The 21,882-nt window shown below is 44.8% G+C and overlaps 2 protein-coding genes and 1 long non-coding RNA gene across 11 annotated transcripts in view; 2 read left to right on the plus strand and 1 right to left on the minus strand.

Annotated features, from left to right (window-relative positions):
- Positions 1-21,882, minus strand: part of LOC111253430 (uncharacterized) — a 440,857-nt gene that overhangs the window by 361,261 nt on the left and 57,714 nt on the right. The gene's annotated exons all lie outside the window — the stretch shown is intronic.
- Positions 1-21,882, plus strand: part of LOC111253425 (RNA-binding protein Musashi homolog Rbp6-like) — a 317,203-nt gene that overhangs the window by 262,964 nt on the left and 32,357 nt on the right. For both annotated transcript variants that reach the window (XM_086992763.1, XM_022812771.2), the window contains 4 exons: positions 723-805; positions 4,786-4,855; positions 5,035-5,067; positions 14,114-14,188. In XM_086992763.1, coding sequence (XP_086848889.1) covers positions 723-805; positions 4,786-4,855; positions 5,035-5,067; positions 14,114-14,188 — 261 coding nt within the window. The remainder of the gene's footprint in view (positions 1-722; positions 806-4,785; positions 4,856-5,034; positions 5,068-14,113; positions 14,189-21,882) is intronic.
- On the plus strand, positions 14,195-21,814 carry LOC147754999 (uncharacterized). The gene is made up of 2 exons (XR_015330148.1): positions 14,195-15,378; positions 19,460-21,814. It is a non-coding gene; the product is annotated as an uncharacterized LOC147754999 (long non-coding RNA).

Genomic DNA, 21,882 nt, shown 5'->3' on the forward strand with positions numbered 1-21,882 from the left:
GCAGCGTAATCGACGTTGCCTACTGGCCAGTAGCAAGTTGTGGGGAACTTCGAACAATTCGGTCGGCGTGGCCGATCAGCGAAGTGGAGAGTATTAGCGGGCCATAATTCTCCAGCCTAATCCAGCTTGCTGTTGACCTTTCCAACAGTTCCCCTCACTCGGTCTTCTTAGCTGGAGCTGCTGAAAATACCGTTAGAGTTGAGTGAGGGCAGATATAGAATATGCTCTCACCAACAGCATTACTTCGATGGAAACGCAGTCAATTATTGCCTTGATGCAATTGCCCCGGACGACCGAAAATCGCGCGATCTGCAGTGCCTGTCTTGGCTTTCTTGTACCCTCCTCCTGACGGTCATTGGAAGCTACCACAGACGTCTGTTATGCCCGCCGCTGATTGTTATTACCAGGGATTAACAGAGTTTACTCGAATAACTCTATTACTTGCTAGCCCTGGCGGGTATTAGTACATAATAACAATGTACAAGAGCAACGGAGACAATGAACCTAGGCGCTGGGGGATTGGTCCAAGAAAGGTATAGACAGACCAGCAACCCAATAATAATCATAGTTAGTATTTATTCGATTTCAATTAACGCCGGATGTGAATGGAGTAAATGTGCATTTTGTGCAGAATATTGATGGCATTATGTATATATATTATATAACAATAATAGCCGCCTCGTCGTGTTAATGTTAAATTTTTGTTCCTGATTCTATTCTAGGGTTCGGCTTCGTGACTTTTGAGAGCGAGGATGTCGTAGACAAAGTATGCGAGATCCACTTCCATGAAATTAATAACAAAATGGTACGTTGCTAAAAATATTCTGTAAACTATTAGTGAATTGTTATCGCTAGATCTGTAGACTCTCTCTATTTTTTTTTTCGGCCCTTCTCTAGCATAGCGTCAACTGCAACGAAAATAGACCTTTATTTCAGAAAACAGTATTTACTTACGGAAAATACGTTTCGCCTCTTAGGTATAGCGATAGTCTACGCTAAAACGTCCACCGTTCGAAATCAAACTCGAGTGCTTCTATTGCTTCTAGCAAATAAAAACACTCCCTTCTTACACTGTGTTGTAGCCATTTCGAAGACATTACACTCTGTCTGTAAACGGTGGGTCTGTAGCCAAACAGGCTTTCCACTGTATCTGTCTGCTGTGACTTGATGACGTCGCCGAACGCATAAATGGTCCGACACCGACTGCGATTCGAAAAAAGCGACAACGGAAGCAGTTATGCTTTCGAGAATTGTACGAAGCCACTGCGCGTCGTCCTTAGAGCGATACAATTTCATCGCCCTGCGCCGTTCGTAATTGTGTCGTTACTTCTTATCCGGTTGCTCAGATTCGCTCTCCTGCTCTTACCTCTTCAGGAAGAATCCTAGAGATCGAACATCAATTGAGCGCGCGCTCATCGCTTCAAGTGTGACTCCGCTCGTGGCCGGGACTGTGGAGCCTGGGTTGTGACAAAATTCGATTCACCCCGCCATCCTCTAACATCACACGCATAACATTGAAAAAGAGCTACATTCTCTGAAAAAAAAAAGCACGAACTTCGCCGCGAAGAGACAGCTTTCCGAGAGGGACGTAAATATTGTTCAACGACTCATTGATTGCTGTCAGTACAAAAAAAAGAAGGATGGGAAGATGCATCATAACGTGACTTCGGGGAAGAAAATCATGTGATAAAGAGTACAGCTATAGAGAATACATTGAACGAGAGATCTCGTCCGGCTAAATATTACCTTTTTGGGTTTCAGCCTTAGGGTAGTCGGTCAATGGGTCAGTCAGCCCCTGCATACATTGGTCACATACAGAGTTAACTGACGAAACTTGCTCTGTTAGAAAGTCGGCTACACATTCTAATATTATTAGTAATGCAATGCGTTTGCTGACACCGATGCCTTGGCTAACTGTAGGATACTTTAACCCTGAGCCAACATGAAATCACAGAAGTACCTACCCGTAGTAAACCAATGTTTGGTCAATGATACTTTTAGTTTTAATATTTGCTTTGTCAAAAAAAGACAACGGTCCTACTTGTCGAATTACTTTGATTTCGCTTTTCCGCTAGTATTAGTAATATTTTTCAAGGAAAACTCTGTTCGTCGATTCTCATATGACTTCTGAAATGTGAGAGCTATGCAGTTGGCATAAAACACCTCTAATCTTTAGCTTCCCTTCGTTTTGCATCAATAATATATTGGTTGTCATCGAGAAAACGCGTACTGTCGTCGGGAAGGAACATCAATGGCGTGTTTCACACTGATCGCGGTTCAGCAGTGCTCTCCTACTAACGTGATAATGTCGGTCCGTTCCCTCGTAGCAGCCGTATGGGGGGACGGGGGGGACATTTTGATGCCTCTCTGGGCCTCCTATCCCCATACAGGGTTTTTCTTCCCTTCCCTTTCGATTCACTAGCCATCATTGTTGTGTGGGAAGTGGTGAGGCTTTTTCGCTTTTGCTACCTTGCGCTTGCATTTTCTGTGCTGCGCTGCTGTAACAGCCTGCTGCCTGCCGTATGCCTTAGGATATGATAGGATCGTCTCAGCCGCCTCTTTGTCTCCTGGGGCGTGCGGCCTAGTCTCATTCTGTCCTTCGTGCTGTCTCATGTTGTCCCATGCGTTACTCTTTCGATTGTTGCACTGTGCTAGCTCCTTTTCCATTGATGTTATTGGTTTGCATTTAATTGAAAAACAATTATTTCTTTAGTAGCAGCAGTAGTCGCGACGGAACAGCCCACTGACCAAGGCACCGACCATCTGTGTAACTGCTTGTCGGTACGTTTGTACCGCTAGCTGACAATCGACTAGCAAGCGAGACTTTCAGCCGACAGCAAGCACCAGGAATACTGCGCGCTCGGTACGAGATGAGGTTAGCTTTTCGCGGAAAACCACTAGTGGCGGTATCAGACTCCTTCAACGAACGTTCAGTAGCATACCAGTAAATATTACAGAGCTATTAGGCGATTTTCTGAAAGGGAGGCTTGTTTCCTTTGATCGTCGACGAGTTGCGTTCGCGTGAGGCGAGTTCACGACGTTGGGCTGCCCGCAGGCTCCGCTTGGGCACTGTAGTGCCTCCTCAAGTCGCTAATTCTACTGGCGCGTTACTCTACACGCGGCGTAACCCTCCACTGGCATTGACAGCCAACAGGGAAGCGTTCCTGCGTTGAATACCCCATATTGTGTAAAAAAGAGACGATGACATGCTGAAGGGGTCCACAAGAAGGAAAGCCACTCCAAAAGGAGCAGTTGCATGTGGCGACTGTCATATATAATAACCAGCAGCTGGCTTGTTATCATTGTCTTATATTCACACGCATTCACAGAGTATGGACTGCTGATCCACGTTGGCGCAGGGGTGCTGTCTGTGCAGCAGAAACGACTCAAGTGAATAGCAATACGAGTGGCTGTTAGTAGGTATCACTGAAAGGTAAAGTGGCGCCATTGTTTCGTTCGCTGCCTATTGGATCAGATCAAATCAATTTTGCTCTTCTTAAATATACGTATATATGGGGGAGCATTCTGATTTAGCCAGACGCGCATCCACTTGCTATTTCCAGTCTTTTTATCGAAAAATAGAATGTTTCTTTTCGGAACTTTAGCCAAAAAGAGCTGTCATCTGCTTTCTTCACCCTTTTATTAAATCCGAAATTAGGAACTTGTCTTATTGTTCAGTCTACGTAGAAAATCTAAGAAATATGTCTAGAAGGCAAACTGAAAGATTCTCCATATAGTTTAGATCTAAAGAGCTTACAGACTAGTCGAACTACAGTTTAAAAGGTAAAATACCTAAGTAAGTCCAAAGTGATGACCCTTTCGACATTTTCAGCGCCTATTTGCGCCTGGTATAGCCGCTTTGAGCCCATTTAATTTTACTGAAATTGATTGTGTGTAGCGTTTTTGAGCGATGGTTTTACGAGTTTTCTCTTGTTAACATTATTTGATACAGAGTTATTCTTGAATAGTTATTAAAATAACATAGATTTTGAAAATAACTAGTGACTGCTCTATGGCTGTAATCACTATAGGTAGCAGTTTCTTACCACACACAAAATAATATATATGTATAATAACAACAACAACTTAAACAGCTTGTCTAACAATTAATTATCTTACTACGAAGCATGTTCGAAGGAGATGTAGTTTTATTTTTTCAACATGAACAGCTCTTCTGTCCCCGATTAAGATGTGCCATATCATACACACCTTTAGAGAAGAGCCAGGAAGTGTTTCTACATTGCTTGACGGGACTAAAATATGTTTTTCTCGTTTGTCCGATTTAATAATAATAATAATAAGTTAATTATAGGAAGCCGATGATGATGGATGATTTTTGTTGTTCATGAACCTTGGAAGTGTCAGACTGCTATTTCTTTAGGCGTTCCAGTCGACAATTACAAAATGAAAATTTTCATATGTCACAACTTCATTAACGAGGTTATAGGTGGTTAAGTTCTAAGGATACACCTTGAATTTTCATATAACTCGTACGAAAAGAAAAGTTTGATTACCTAATATTAGACCTTAGCGATGTAGTGCTAGCTCTAACCTTTAACACTCTCACCAGAGGCCCGATTATTTAGGTAAGGTAAAAACAAAAAAAAAAAAAAAAATAGGTATACATTTACCAACATTTCTAAGTTGAATACGATTATCGTAGAATCGAATAAGTTTTTTGTTTCTGCCAACTAATGCTACCTCATCACCTAATCATGCTCATCTAATAGAAACAATCATAATGATCGTAACGAAGGTAATTATCATCTACTAATTACGTTTCAGGTGGAATGTAAAAAAGCGCAACCAAAAGAAGTCATGATGCCGAACAGCGTTGCTCGAGGAAGGGGTGCAGGTAAAGAGATTTTTTGCATTATACATCTATAGCGACAGTTCTCGAAGTCTTAGCTGATATTTGAAGATACCATTTTTGTGCCTTAGGGTGTATCGCTTTTGTTTTCACTAATGTATAAAATACAAAAAAAAAAAGATCATTACTAATAAAACCTTACGCGTTTTAACCTCTATTTTCAGAACTGGTTTGGCCTCTTGGTGCTCTTACTGAAGGTGAGTTAATGACTTAACGATATCTAACGGCGGTCCTCATTTATTTACCTGATGCTATTTCTCAAATGGAACGATTATCTATTGGAACCATTGACAAGTGTCAATGGAGATCTTTGTCTTATTGCATACTTTTTATGATACACTGCTACTTGCGCACTGTCAGTTGCTGTAATGCACCTCTATCTGTTTACTAAAAACTTCACGGTCTGGCACAGGTCAGGTAGGGACTAGGGTTTTCCGTTTCAGTTGCCTTCAATTGCACTCACTCAAGACCGTCGTAACGCCGGCAATTTATCTATATCAGTAAGCGCATTGAGTACAACGAGGTTTACTGTTCCTACGGAACGTGGGAGACGAACAGGACCTTGTCTAATCCTAATGGCTTAGCCCGATGCCCGCTGGAACCTTCTTGAGCACTTTCGCGTTTAGATCAAATTATGTATCTAAATGTCTATTATATTAAATTCAACCATTCCGAGGTGCCAGCGAAGGAACTTCTTTGCCGGAAACGTCGATGTACCTACCACCCTCTTTGTCGAAATTCCCTGCCACAACGATAAGGTAGGTTTGCTTCGCTTTACAGTGGTGCGGTTCGCGGTAGTTGTCACATGGCCCTACCCTTCTCGCCTGCCGATGAACCTGCTGGCCTGTTTTTTGAGTAGCCGTGGCCTGGGCGGCTACCCGGCTTGCTGGCTGAGCTTGGTCGGACCATGTAAGAGGTCTCCAGATCGCAAGGGCACTCCAATCCTTCGGCTGGCGAGGAGAATCCGATTACGACCATTTATTATACAACAAAGTACTTATCGGGGTTTCCACAAATCTTCGGTTGCTGCTCCTGGGCCTGACTCGGCCGGTTTGGCTGTCCGATCGACTTGGCCCCCCACACGAGCTGAAGTCTGGCCGGACAACGGTGGATAGCCGTCCCCTACCGACCCTGCCCAAGGACCCGACTGCTGCTTGGCTTTTCTGGTTGCTATCTCGACGACCGGGCCGTCATCGTAGGGTCATGGGACCACAGGGGTTCGGTGGCAGAGAGTCGACTTCGGGGCGACGACTGTGAGCGAGTCTGAAGAGTGACGAAGCAAAGGCAACGGTGGGAAGACTTCGGCTTGGTAACGGACAACGAGCATTGGGATATGAGAACAGAAGCTGGACCGAGCGATACTCCATACCCCAGCAACCTCTTTGGCGTCGTCTTTTCCCCTCTTGCCATTGTTACCAGTGGTCCTTCATTTTGCTATCGATGCTTTTGAAAAGGGAAGGGTGGGTATCAGTTAGTGAGCACCCGTTCGATTTTGGCACGACCGCTGGTAACCCCACAGTGGCGTTCAAGCGGCAGCCCTGCATCGATTTGATTCGGTCGACTACTGTGGTGGACCTCGTTAGGGAAACGTCTCTGCTCTCTTGAGAGAGCAAGAGAAAGCAGGCAGAGGATGGGCAGTCGGTGGAGCGTTTGACCAGACCTAACGGATGCAGCTGAGAGCTAGACACAACCGCACACAACTTGGTTTGATGCGGCACGGCAGTGGAATGCAGTGCAACGTACGGGATGGCGCCAGTTCTCTGGCTGATTTTCACCGCTACCATCAGCTCAACAACTACCACGATTGGTACTCCAGGATAGAAAGCTGGGGTGAGTCGACCGACAGGGCGTTCCGATGGGCTTCCGAGAGAGAAAAAGAGACTAGGGAGAAGCTAGGGTTCCTGCCAGTCTTAGTTCACTGAGTGCGAAGGTTTCGAAAGGAACACCGGACTGAAAGGAGACTCTGTGTATCTGCCCGCCTCGCTTATGGTACAGCCAAGGAGCGCCAGCGTCCAGCCGAAAAGATGACGGCCAACGATAGGACTCCGCTGCGGGTGACGTTACTGTCTGCCAATGCCGCCGTTGCTGCAAGCGCAACCGCCGTTCGTTGTTCCCCAACCGTTGTTCCCCCTAGAGTTCAAGGGGGAAAACGGCAAGCAGAAGCACAAGCAGGGCACCGCGAGGGACAATGACGGCTTGCAGTAGTAGTAACAACTGCAGCAGCAGTGAAACCCACTGTATGAATGGATAGAACCACTGTTACTGTCTGCTTCTGCTAGTACCATTGCTTTGCCGCGTCACATGCATGAAGCCAATAGCTGAGCTCTTTGCTACCGCATAGAGAAAACGATGAGCACGACGACAAAGTAGAGAACAGAAATAAAGAGCGTGAGGGGCTTGGCCGCCGCAGAGGGGCTCTGCAGAGAAAAATCTAGTATTGAATATTTCATTATCGCAAGACTTCGTGCAGCACGAGCTGTCGCTACTCCTACGCCGTCAGTGTTTTCCCCTTGCTACCATTGAAGCCGCTACTTGCCACTACCTATCCTGATGTCATCCCTGGGGTTGGGGGGCGAGAGTTACGGAAGAGGCGTTACTACTAGCAGCAGCAGCAACTACAGTAGAAAAACCGCCATGAAGCCACACATCGCCGTCGACTCGCCGTTCACCACGCCAATAGGACAGACGCGGCCACCAGTGTCCTGACTGCTGCCATGGGTGTCGTATAACGTCGCTGTCGTCTTAGCCAGGGGAGCGCCACTGGGGCAGCTTCTGCTTCTGCAGCTTTCAGCTTCCAAATTTGAGCTCCAGTCATCGAGGGAATGAATCCGTCTCAGAGGCAAGAGCAGCCTTCAGGCGCAGCTGGAGGGGACGCGGGCGCACAGACGGAGTAGGTACAAACATGTATGGCCGTAGCTGGAGCTCTTTCCTCGGTTCTTTGTTGCCGTCCATTTTGTGCTGCCACTGCTCAAGAGTGCGCTGCAGCCAGTGCTTTTCACATCTTCCGCTTCCCGCCTCCGGCTACTTCTTAACGGAGAGGACTGACGCCTTTTCTTTAGTAGCGAGCCCAGACAGGCCACCACTTCGCTACTACCAATTGGCCATGGAAAGAACCTCCGACTAGAAACTCAGAAGGAAGCAGCTAGTTAATTCAGTGTTTTCTACTTCTTTCGTACCACTAGTACATTTTACCTCTTTTCCGCTCCGACTTCGTCGTTTATATTTCTGTTGCAGCAGCTACCGGCACTATTTCTGTATGTAAAAGCCGGCACAAATGCCTGCGCCGTTGTCATTGCTCATAATGGACGTCATAATGATCCCGATTCATGATGGTCGAATTTCGTCCACTGCAGCCTTGTCTGTCCGATGTCTATTTATATTTAGACGGGGTATATTATGGTGGCAGTTTGGTGATTGTATACAACTGGCTGAGCTGATCAGTCATACTTACATTAAGGACACGTCGAACTAGAACGTTCTGTCGATGTGTTGTGTGCCAATAGCTTGAATTGTTTTTGAAGTCAGATAGTATTTATTGGCTACAGTTCTATTGTACAACAAGATTTTTTGTACTATTGTATATCTATGTATTACTATATATACATTACATTTTTGCACATAGCCGGAAATTGAGTATATGATATACCCTATAGCTAAGTGTCTGCTCCTAGCAGCTGCAAAATGCGCCAATGAGTCGTCTCCATTGATTCTTTCCTAGTCAGCTCACTGTATGCGTTTCCACGTCGCTCTTACCACGAAGGCCGAAAGCGTAATAAGACAGGGATACACAAGGCAAAGGAAGAATATTGGAACGCTGTATCGGCAGACGAAAGAAGGGACTGGGGGGTACGCGGGACAAGCGACAATAGGAAAACATACAAGAGCTGAAGTGGCGTATACCATTGTCTGCATCTCGCGTACGATGGGGCTTGCTCTACTTACCGTTACTAGCGCTGGTAATGCCAGAGACGCTGCCTGTACCAGCAAAGCCAGGGGCGACGGAAAGCTATCAAGGTGGTGCGGTTTCGAGGAAACGGACCGACGTGTTGAAGATGGAGCCTTCCTGCGTGTTACCTCCTGGAGGCTATGCAATGCACCAAGATACTGACTAGTAAAGCTTGGCAGGACGCCATTCGTAGGCTGCAGACGCGAAGATTTTGGCGGCTCGGGAAAAGGCATCGAACGTGGTAAACGTAATGGCAGACAAGAACGGGTGCGAGAGGAAACGAACGAGCACAGAAAGGATTCATTCTTTCTTTATCGCTCCCACTTGCCCCGCTAGTCGACTGAGCTCTTCCTTCCGATGCCCAACCTGACCTGGAAGACGCTGCGTGTACGTGTACTCGGCTTTCCTGTTTTTGCACTCGAAACAGCGGTAGCACTTGGGCTATTTCCCATCGGTCGAAGTCCGTCCAATGGCGACAGGCAGAGAGCTAACCGAACTATCGCTTCTTTCCTTGTTGGCTAACACGGCCCGTCAACCGTCGCGGAAAGGGATTCTGCCGCTGTCCTAACGTCCACAGAGACTCCACCATGGTACAGACTTCCCCTCCTATAGTTACTATTACCGCTCTGATAGAAGATGTCTGTACTACTGCGTAACTAGCAATAGTCCTGCAACTATTATGGAATTCTTTATGGCTTAAACGGATTCAGGATGACGGTTAAGTCTATGCGATCTGGCCAGTTGGGACGGGCTAAGCGACGTCTACAGGGCCGATGCTCTTACTGGCGAATAGCGATTTGCAGTGACTAACGACTGGGCCTGTTCCAAGACTAACCTTTTCGTTTGGTCCTCCCCTTTCCACCTGTATACCCCAGGTGTCCTCTTGGTTTATTGTATGTATTTTAGCCCAACTGAGAATGTTTACAACAGGAAAGGATAATGGTTACGTGGCTATTTTTTTTGTAATTGTAGACGTAACGGTAGAAGAAATTGATTGAGATCACAAACTACGCGTGACACACTGTTTTCCAGCAACAATAATGGGTCCTGCTTCAACTAGTGTTTGAATGCTAAAAATAGAAAAGAACCCTGTACATATTTTGGTGTTGTTCGGTGTGCGTTCTTTGTATCATTGGCGTGGGTCGTCGTCGTTACCATTCCATCGTATGTCACCGCTTCGGTTGTTCATTTTCGAACAAACCGTTGTTGATGGAAGCAGCCTTCCAGGGGAGACTCGGTCTTGTCTCTCTCTGAAGCAACCATAGCAGCAAAAAGAGTCGCAATAGAGCAAATGGGAAAGACAAACCCCGACGACAACGTCAAGAATACGCGGCGCTTCGCACGGTTTGCAGTGTGTTGTGGGTGAACGACGAAGACAACGGCAGCAAGGCAAGGGCCGACCGAATTGAGTCGATGGAAGCCACTCCGTGTTCGGTTCACAGTGCCTTCTCTTCGTTTCTGTCGGCTCATTCGTACCGAATTGAAAAGGGCCATGCAGAGAGAGGCACCGGCAGAGGTGTTAGCTCTGCCTCTCCTTCATTGACTGAGGAAAGCCTAGAAAAGCCGATCGAACGAATGAAGCTCCCTGACGAATCGCCGCCTCTACTGAGGTCGGCGCCTCTATTCCCATCGCCGCATAGCCAAACGAACGAAGCTGGAGCTGACACCGAAACCAAGGAGGCGGAGAAGATGTCGGAAACACGGGCAGTGAGAAAGGGATAGCAGGGGGCGGCAAAGAGAAAGGGCAAAATCGGGAGCCGAAGACGACGAACAGAAAAGAACGAAGCGTGAGTGCCACTCTTTCTCTTTTTAGCGCGCGGCAGGATCCCCTTCATGCTCATGGCCACCCGCTGCTGTCGCTACCCCCTACCATTTCCAATTGTATGGCCTATCCTGCCTTTTGCACGTATAAGACGATCGCCCGTTACTGCATACAGACAAGCAGAAACAAGAAATCGCAGAAAAGAGAGAAAGAATGCTGGCAAAACCGCTGCAACACCAACGATAAGCTGAGAATCAGTTGCAGTATGTCTGATTGCTGCAGTCGCCTTCACCTACCGTTGAAAACCCTGAGCGTAGCCCAGGGAAGCTCATTGCTCAGTGGGTAAATTTGTGTAAGGGCCTTTCTGCCCCTTGCCTAGCAGCCATCGCTTGTCCGTCTTGCGTTTGTGAAAGCATGCTTTGCTGGCATGCTGTGGTTTGGCATTGGGGTGTGCATAGACCAATATAGTATGCCACACAGGAAGATTGTACGGTTGTGTGGTTACCTGGACATCAGTTATCCAGTTAGCAGATCCGTCTATCCATGTGCTAGCCTTCTTCTGTATTTGTTCGCCTGTAACCGGGCTGTAGTAGGACGAACCTTGTGGGAATGGCAAATTCGCCGTCAATGCGGCCACCCACTAGCTGATCCATAGCCGAATCGCCACGCCAACCAGAGATTTACATGACATAGTTGTATGTAGCACGCAGCTAATTTTACGTCTATCGCTAGCAAAAGCTGATGTCGATACTGGTTTTCTACGGCGTCAATGATTAGCTGCTGCTTGTACTAGACCTGACTACTCGGTCTAGCCTTCCTGGTTTTCCTGACTGGCTTCTGCTCACGATGGCTGCGTTAAATCGTCTGTTAAGCTTTTTTCTCTCTTCGCGCTCGTTTTTTCCCTCCTTTTTATTGTCTACTGCTGCTGCTGTTGCCCTATCTCACTGACTAGTTGACCGGTCTACGTCTTCCGAGAATATCAGATTGAGTAATAAACTGTAACAAATTGAATTGGCTTTTATAAGCTCTCAAAAAACTAACAACTATTAGCCTACATGCTCGAAGGGGTAAATATATATTAGGACAGCAGAAGTAGAATTGAATAACTCCGCTTTAGTAGAAAACAACGCCACATTGGTCGGGTTACGAAAAGAGCGCTAGTAGTGGTAAACAGAATTGCACCACAGAAGCGTCGTTCGATGACAGCGACAACAAAGACGACGAGCCGATTTTAGTGTAGCAAAAAGGGTGACTTCGACCATCGCAGTCCTCAGCTAGCCCAGTCGTCTGTTGGCTGGTGGATTGGTTAGTTGAGTGGAGCTTGCCTCTGGTGTCCCTGTTGGTCTCTTCTGCCTCGTATCTCTTCCAGTAGCTCCTGCATTCTTCTCTTGCTGTAGATGTTTTGCAGAACATTGGCTTTCCTCTAGCCGAACGAGTGTCTTTAGGAAAATGCTTGTTCTCCGCACGACGGACGAGCGCTAGGCTATTTCAAAATGTAGATGTTCCTCTCTTTTAAGTACCGGTTCCTCTGCCGCTTCAGTCCTGCTCCAGTTCGGTGGGCTCCCTGGCGATTTACTATGTGATACGACGCAGCCCTTTTGTGCCGGCATTCCCCCACTGTCCCAACTGGCCCTGCTGACAGGTATCACACGATAGGGAAAGTGGCGGCGGCGGCAGCTGCCGATTTTTGTTGCTAACAGGAAACAGAATGAACGACGTAACCGGCAGAATAACAGTGGCTGCGCAAAGCTTGGTAACGAGTGCTCGTCTCAGTTTGTTCGGGGCAATGGCGTCGTCCTACATGGCAAGGGCAGATGGGCGCCTTTTGGCGCTCGTTGGTTCTTCCTACAGACTGAGGCCCTATGGAGGTAGCTCCCAGACGAGAAAATGGCAGGGCGGGGCAAACAAGAGTCCAAGTGGAATTAGCGGCCCCTTGTCCTATACTGCTGAATTTTTTCTGCTCACCACGTTAAGGCCTCTACCCCCGTAGGGTAAGGGATTCGTGGTACTGCTTAGCTTACTTTTCCTTTTTCCCTTTTTCGCCTTTTGCCTCTTAGACACGAAGTCCTGTCGCATTTGGCACACATTCGTCCCGCTCTCCAAACAGAAGGTATAACTGATAGGCAGCGAGTGGAGTAGGAGGCTGCGAGTGTCTGGCTGTAGGGAACTCTTCTGTGAAAGACTGCTCCTTCAGCGAAGAAGAAGGACTTAGCACCCTGGTATTGCGAACCGAGGTTCCGGCGTAAAGCAGAGGCGTGCCAGAACCAACACATCGGTCGATCTTCGATGCGGCATTGTCGTAAATCGATTGGCCGGTCGGTCCCTTTTTCAATGTGGAGCGCTATAACCTCATTCAAGACGAAATGCCTCATTGCTCTACGCGTTCTCCCTAAGGAGAGCAAACGAGCATCCGTCCATCTGCTCGCCGCGACGAATGGCGCTACCATTGGAAGAAAGCAAAAGACGAAGCAAATACCCGAATCGGCTGGCGTTGCATCCAAAGGAACGGGCTGAAGCAGGCGTCTCTTGAAGGATCCGGATCAAAGAACCAATGAAGGACCGGAAAAGGCAGATAGATAGCAAGCCGTCAAGAGATGAATGAGGTATGGGCCTCGGATTCTGTATCTGCTGAAGTTGCACACTACTGCTACACAGTAGCACAGAGACACCGTTATTACCATAACGCGTGGCAGCGACACGAAATTTGCAGGGAATAGTAACTGGCAGCTGCTTAGCCGGTAAAGGACGCCACGGGTCATCGCTATTTGGACAATATTCGTAACGAACTAAATTGTCCCGGTCTGTTGCCAACTACAACATCAGCAGGAAGTACGACGGCACATATGGATAACAGGCACCATACAACTGAATGAGGTGCCACTTTGTCGTATATTTTCTACGGATGCAGCCTATGGTCCCATATCTGATTATCATTGACTTGTGACGCCAAAAGTTGCCAATAGTAATTTCCTTATGCCGACAACACAACCAATAATCCTACTACTAGAAAAAAAAAAACTTTCCCAGCCGTTCGCACGTTCACTTTTCGAACCTGAAGACGCTAACAATCGTTCGAATATTACGGTCGCAACCACACTGACGGCTTCGGCTGCATGAGCTGCCGATTTTGAAAATCAATTTGTATTTTTTTGAGCGACATATCGGCATCATTATTCATTTAGTTTTAGTATAATATGTTCGATTAGATTCGGATGTTACGGGATTCTGGTTACAATTGAACTCATCGCCAAATAAAAGTCATATAGATAGATTGGCGTGCGTTAATAAACTCTAGCTGTTTCTAGTCAGTAAGTTAAACTATCGTACCGTTGTTTACGGATAAATATGTCTTAAGCACGCTTAGTACGTAACTAGCCTACGCCACGCCTATTGTGTTGTTCAATAACTTGTTTCATCTGCCTTTCTTTGTTTTCCACCTCTGCAAATTTTGTCCCCGCTTTCTCTTTCCATGATCGCACCACCATCGACCTTCATCGATTCCCATCAACCGTCCATCGACGATTTGATCGTTCAGCTGGCTTCCCGGCGTACGGCTATAGCCGCGGCGGCTATCCCGGCTACCCAACCGGATTCGGCTACCCGTTCGCAGGTATGAGTACGGCGGGAGGTACCACAACTGGCCATGCGACGCACGGCATCCATGGCGCTCACGGCCAAGCGCATTCAGCGCACGCGGGCCTAAATCCAGTGGCAACAGCCGGCATGGCTAACTTGGCGGCGGCTAATCTAACGGGCAATCTCGCCGCCGCCAATATGGCGGGTCTGGGCAGTGTTGGCGGGGCCGGGGTGGGCAATGCTGCTCACCTCTGTCACCTGCCTTCCGCTCTGAACCCACTCGCAGCTGCTGCAGCTGCCGCAGCAGCTGCCGATATGTTCAACTTGCATGCTGCCTCAACCGCCGGCGCTTTCTAAGTTTAATTAATAGTTAACAACACAACATAATTACTACTACTATCGTAATTATTATTATAATTATTATTATACTGTATTGCGTATTTAACGGCGTATCGTGTCATACCGCGCAAAAAGCTGTGTAGAACCACGTGAAGTTCAGGCACGTAGGGGATGGAACGTGATGCTCTGAGTTATAGTACTTCTGTAAGTGAGCCTGATTCAAACCTGATTAATTCTTTTGTTACACATCGGTTCAGCGCTGCCAAAGACTCGTGAAAACATACACACGTAGACACACACACAGACATAAAGACATTCACACACACATACACACATTAACAAATTCATTCCACAGGTACACGCACATAAGCCAAACACTACACAAGAGAAAAGCTAACAAGAAGTGATGGATATGAACTGACATCATATTTCTATCGTGTTCGAAAGAAAATGTCGTATATAGAATGTCTGTGCACTACTCGACTGATGTGCGCGTGCCATCTCACGGGATTGACAGCTGGCTAAAAAAAGATTACAAGTCAATTTCCAATAGGCAACTTCTGAGTCCCTCAAGAAAACCCACACTGGACTTGGACTCTGTATGACCGTTTCCGACCTGGCCAGCTGTTTCACGTTTCGTCTTCACACGGCACAGGAACAGCGACAGTAGCGATAGGAACAACAAAGGCAATGAAAACCAATCGTTGTCTCGACGTGACCATTTGTACCTATTCCCCTGTGAACAGTGTGTGGCATCTATGAGGTCCCAAATACCGGAAGCAAATAACCTGTCCGACCACGAAGCAGATCGGTAGTAGCCCTTTGATCTGCGAAAAGCTTTCGACTGGGTGGCGCCGGTGGAAACCCTATTTTTCTTTGCCTCAGGTATTCACACTCATTCATTTCGTACGAATTTGCTTGCCTTTTCAAACAAAAACAACACACCCTCCAGCGAAATTACAACTGTGAGATTATCAAAACGATGATCATTTACAAGATTGCTACATATTAGTTTATTTACATTGAATTTTCTATAAGAGATAAGCAAAGATTTCGAAATAATATGCACGCTACAAGTTACACTACCCCAAAAATTATAGCCTTGTTGCAATTTTGTGAATATCGTGGATCGCTTGCAATTAGAGAGGTTTCAGCGTCACAACTCCGGTCAATAGTTCTGTTTCGAACTTGGCGAAGACTGTCAACGACAGTACGAAAATATACGTTTAAACATTACATAATAACTTATTATAATGTTTAGGTAGTACATATATGCACCTATAATATGGCCTTTTTATCTAATTTCACACAAATAAAGACTATAAACAACATCGAGATTTCAGGAGTTGGTTTGAAACTGTGAGCGAAATGAGATCGTCAATAGGAGTACAAAATAGAATCACGCTAGCGCGCATTGGCGTCGCAGTTTACTCTATCGAAGCGCTTCTTTCTCGAACAAACACCCGGGATTACGGCAATCGAAACGATTACGCATGTTTTGACGATGACCGTGATAACCCATTCCAGTGGTAAAGCTGTTTTAGCGGAAATACGTTAATTCAAATCAATTTGCACTCCGGAAGTCTCTTTTTTAGGTTGATATTTAGCTCTTAAGCTTTTACGCGCACGTTAAAGCTATGTTAGCTAGGTTCATGTGGCCGAATGCTATAGGTGCCTTCTGACGCGGCCCGTAGCTACAGAACGAAGATGTAAAAACAATAGACAATTTAGGGAAAATAACCACGGTGAATCAGTCGCGAAAACGAGGATGCAGTGATGTTATTATAACAAAAAAAATGAACACACGTATTTAAAAAACAAAAAAAAAATAAAAATAGAGCATCTTTCTGATACGTGCGCTTTATCCACTATACAATGAAACAAGATCGCTTCCTAACGAAGAGAGGCAAGGCCAATCTACGCGTATTGACACACTAAAGCGTTATCGAACAGGCAAAAAAATCTCACAATCAAAAGTTCATATCAAAGGTACTTTCAGGGATTCATTACGATGAGCATTAATAAGAAATACGGGACACTGGATGTTCATAGGTTTCTTTATTCTGCGATGATGACTTGGGAGAATATCGACGGAAATGTGGTTGGAAGCCTCGGCAGAAAGCGGTAGCAATTTTTGTAAGGAGATTATAAGTAATAGTTTATAAATAGACACAAGGGAATTCAGTTGACTTAAAAATGATTCACTGTAGTGTTAGTAAATGAAAAAACTAGCTAAAGGAGAAAACCTATTCTAATGGATCGCCTGCCTATTTCAAGGAACCGTGTATACCCGTAATATTTACACCCTAATAAACGAGCTCTTGAGGGTCGGCGCTTAGGGTGTAAATAAGGGACAAGCAAATATGCAAATTCAAAGTTATGTGTTATACATCTTGTTTAACAATAGACATGTACAGAATTCGCAGACAGTTTATTTAAGGGAACTGTCCTAAAGATGCCGATGGGCCTAGCCATCGTTGCAGCCATATAAATTGACTATGAACCGTGCACTGCATGGAATATAGGTAGGCTTCAAGAAGGGTAGATGAGCTTTAGGCTCGTTTAGCAGTTGCAGGCGAAATCAAGTCGATACACAAAATATCTAAATGCGCCTTTGTTTTGATAACAAGAACATTACAAACGTACAGACAAACATATCGTTCTTTTATTTTTTAAAAGCTAGATTTTTTATTTTTAGAAACGCCTATACAAAAACGTATTCAATTGCTTTTCGTCGTATCGATTCTTTAGATGAGAAGTTATCAACGTGCCTATTCATATTGATATGGTTGAGTTTAAAAGAATCACTAAAGGTAAAAATAATGATCGAATAAATGAATATCTAAGTCCTATGAGTGCCCGACGTAAGCACACACATTGACGTAAGCATACACATTGACGTATCTCTCTATCAGTATATATATAGATAAACATTGACGTGTTTCTTGATATTATGTAGTTCTCAATTTGTAAATAAGATAAAAACATAGAGCTTCGCTGTGTAGAATGCAGCGATCCACTGATTAGGCCAGGTACGAAAAATGGTTGAAACACCTTAGAGGAAAGGATATTTACAATTTAGATAAAGTGCTACCATGAGTCAAAGTAGAAGAAAAACATGTGTTTAATGGCAGAACACGTAATTGGATTTAGGTGATATTGACGAACAGCGTTCTTAGCAGTAGACACTACAGAACGAGCCTTCGTTGCCAAACTGACCAATTAGGTACGGGCCTCAGTGGTAGCCACTTTCAAATGAGGCCCGGCTCTATAGAGGTCCTGTGCGTAAAATGCATGTTGGAGAATGGGTCGACGTATTGTTGACGAGGCTTTCCATCAAACTGATTCCTTTTTTACTCTTTGTGTCAGCCAGTAGCGTAGAATTAATAGAGAATAAGCGGCTAATAGAAAATGATCAAGGAGACAATTTTGTAGAATGCCTTTAGGTCGTGTAGTGCGTTGTACTTCTGCAAAAAAACACGTGCCTTACGAGGCTTTCCGCCACAGTTGCATCCGTTTGTCGAGTCATCATAATAATAGGTCTAAGTTTGAAACCTTATGTTCCTATAGCACTAAATCTGTGTGATGTCGGCTTACTCAACGTCCCACTAAAGCTGGCTAGCAAATAGAGACAACTGGCAACCATACAGTTTTAATGCTTTTGCCAAAACTATCACTTTTAATAGGGGATATCCTGTCTCTCTGTAAGATAAAAACGCCCTCGTCATCAGCCCTGTGAAAGTGCTATCTATGTTCCTAAAGGCAGTTCGTCTTCAATACACGAAGCAAAGACCAAAAACATAGCAATATTACAGAGACGTACAATATATATAAAGCGTTACATTACCAGCAACAGTAATAATTACACATCAATACGTGCTGTATAGACAATGGGAGCATTGCCAGTCCTAATAATTATAAACATACAGTATCTATCGTATATATGCATAACTATAGTTAGGATCATTACCGCTGCTTCTAGGTAGCATGTAAGTAGGGTTTACAATAGCTTAGCGAATAGGGCTTAGACTTGAAAGTTTGTTAAGAAGCACAGACTTTAGCTGCGTAGCAAGATGGGCTACAATCTTCAATGTTTCGTTGCCTGCAATAATTCGCTAATTGTACTTTGCATTTCATACCTTTGCGCCTTTTCGAATGAAAAGGTTGTGCCATTGTGAAGATTTAAAGAAAAGTCCGCAGTTTATCTATGATTTTTACAGTTATTACGACTATTTTCGGATAGCTAAAAAGGAACCCCGTGAAGGCTGTACGTATTCTCAGCGTATACGTATTCTCGCTTTCGGAGCGTTAGGGCTCTCGACAATTAAGCTGTGGCAGGGGACGTTTTCTGATGATTCCTAAGAAACAAGATGAACTAAGTTCGATATCGTACATCAAGTTCTGAGCGAGATCCTCACTCGACTTCGTACGAGAACATTTGGCAGTGCCGGCAACAAATACCTGCAAACACCTCGTGTGTGAAGGCCGTACCTTCCCTGGTGTATGATGTGTATGCTAGCCTAATTAGATCTAACTGTCATATAGGGAGTCCACAAAAGGAGAGCAACGAGATCCTAAAGTACATCGAATACTTTATTCTACCCAACGGTGTCGACGCATGCAACGAGTCCTAGAAAATACGTATCTTATTGCCAGTGCCTATAACGATTACGATGATCAGATTTATTTACTAATTATTATATGAAATCGATACCGTAACACAGAGGATACTGATGGAGAGACCATGGCTCTACTGGGCATTTATAATTAATTCATTACATCATGCGACAGGCAAGCACACGGTAGACGAGTGCATCCCTAATGAAATTTGATGGGTCAATGCAGTGACTCTGTGAGATTGTTAGAACCACACATATTTTTTTATTATTAAATCGCCTTCGTTCCTTTATGTTCCGTTCTATATGTTTTGTTTTCTTTGGTTGTTTGCTTATTTATGTGTTTTCAGTTTCGCTCGCCGACGTCCAGGGCGCGTCAGAGATCCTGTGCCCGTTCATCCGGCTCCCATAGTCAAACAAACCCAACATTTCCCGAAATTCTCGTCGAACTACCACCACACACACGGTTGCGCGCTTCGAAACGTTCTCCAGTGATAGAACACTGCTAAAAAGCATCATTCAAATCGATGCTTCACATTGGCGTCGCTGATCACTGCGTTCCATATTCAGTGTTTGATAGACAAGTCGTATGTTATATAAATAGTCGACTGAGATAAATCAGGTTAGACTGAACGACCGGACGATACGGATAAAACGTAACAGACCCGCTTTTACCAAGCAGTTACCGGCAGCGTATTCGTCGACGGCTTTGCGTTTCCTTCTTATTAAGCGCGTCGAGAGCGATAATGGTTGTTGCTAATCGTAAACGTTGGGATCGAAATCAAGTCAGATGAAGATCATTATTGCTATTATGTTGTCTTCTTGGTTTCTAAAATGTGTTCGTCTGTTAGATTTATTGTTACTAAAATGTGTGCTGTCTACAATCGGGCGTAAATGCCCATTTGCCAATTACGTGACCCGACCTGGTCATACTTCGAATGGTATTGAAGAGCATGATATTTTCTGTTTGTATCTAGTGTCAGTTATCTGGCAATAATGACAACCTGTGCTAAAATAGTTAGACCTACCTGGACAGAACGAAATGCCTGCGAGGAGTAAATACTTACAAAATCATTTTAGTAGAAAACTTTGACCGGCAATCAACTTACCGTTGTTTTTCTAGCACTAGTTGTAGGAACACGGTTCCATAGTAATATTACGAGCATTGGACTACCTCGAGGGACATGTAAAATACTTCTTAGTTTCAACAGCTTCGTCTAAATAGCAGACGATGACAATAGCAGAAATTTTGTCTACAAGCGACGAAGGAACAACAAGAGATAAATGGAGTATTAGTAAAAATTGATTCATTTACTGTTGCGGCCGCAGAGCCGCTAAATAGATTCCATTACGTGTCAAAGCTACCTAGTAATGATGATGATAATAATAATAATAATAGAAACGACTAGTAGCTATGATGGACAATGGTGGCTATATACAAGCTCATTACCAACATTACTGAAGAAGACAATAGAAGAAAGCAATCACCGCAATTATATTGTGCGACGGGTCAAAGCGAAGGAACCCGTTGTTGGGGTGGTCTATGGGTGATCTTGTGCTTCGAGAGAAAATATACTTATAGAAGTATTGCATTGCAGGATCGATTGCACTATATACATTCACTATAAACATGAGAGTCCTTCCGCGCTTCCATCATCATCCACAGTGAAAAGCTCGAATCAATACAAGCATGCTACACGAAGACACAGGTTCTCAGGCCGACGGACAGTGCGATCGCAGAGACTTTTAAACGCACGAAACAACACGCGTATTTGCAATGAACACGGAAAACACAATGGAAATATAATACATTTTTAATCATCTTATATACATATATATATAGGACAACATGAGCAAGTTATTGCTATAAACATATAGATATAATATAGGACAGGACATAAATGACATGGTTGAGGTAACGACAATTAGAGGATGATGTATTGAGGTGATACTAATGACGTAGCCATCGTACCGAGGCTCATTAAAGCACTGGTTCTATCGGACAAACGTGCGACAATTTAGGAAACAAGCAATAACCATAATAGAATTTAACAAACGAAAGTATATAGATCCTGATGAACGAGCTGAAGACCCCACGCGAGCGGCATACGATAAAGGACTGCAGCGTCATTTTACCGAAATAAACCCAATGCTGCGTCCTACAACACAAAAGAGGACAGCCCCATTCTGGCGAATTAATACATTAAGCAGTTCCTATGATACTGACATTTTCAACTGAATCCGTTGAAAATGGACTGTTGGCCGTATGGGAGCGATGTGCGCAGTTATGTACCACATACGGTAGTAATTACTAAATAAGTTAAAAACAATTTCCGTGAGTCAATATCAACGGCAACCTGTAAGGGGGATATGATAGAATCTGCTGAGTCAATGGGGAACAATTAGTACAAGGGAATTTGGTGTCTATAAAACTAGCAAGTTCTATTTTGATCGCTGGGTTTAGCATTTTGTACGGTCGGACACGTGTGGTGGAGTGGATAGCCGAGACGGTACGATTTATGATTGCGCCTTCGATGAATATAAAGCATATCAAAACGACGCACGGCAAAATACATGATCAAGCCTGTTCGAAGCTTCAAGGGCATCGTTCGATGGTGGCGATCGGGCCCATAAGACACCATAGGTGTCTCATCTACGCGTGCACGTGATCGCTGAGAAAAATCCATTCACACTGTTATAACGCATAGGGTGTGTATTAAATTATATAGACGTTTGTGTGAAGGCGCTAACCGATACCAAGTGCTACTATATA

This window comes from Varroa destructor, unplaced genomic scaffold (assembly GCF_002443255.2).
Source record: "Varroa destructor unplaced genomic scaffold, Vdes_3.0 BEIS01000006.1, whole genome shotgun sequence".
Taxonomy (NCBI): Eukaryota; Metazoa; Arthropoda; class Arachnida; order Mesostigmata; family Varroidae; genus Varroa; species Varroa destructor.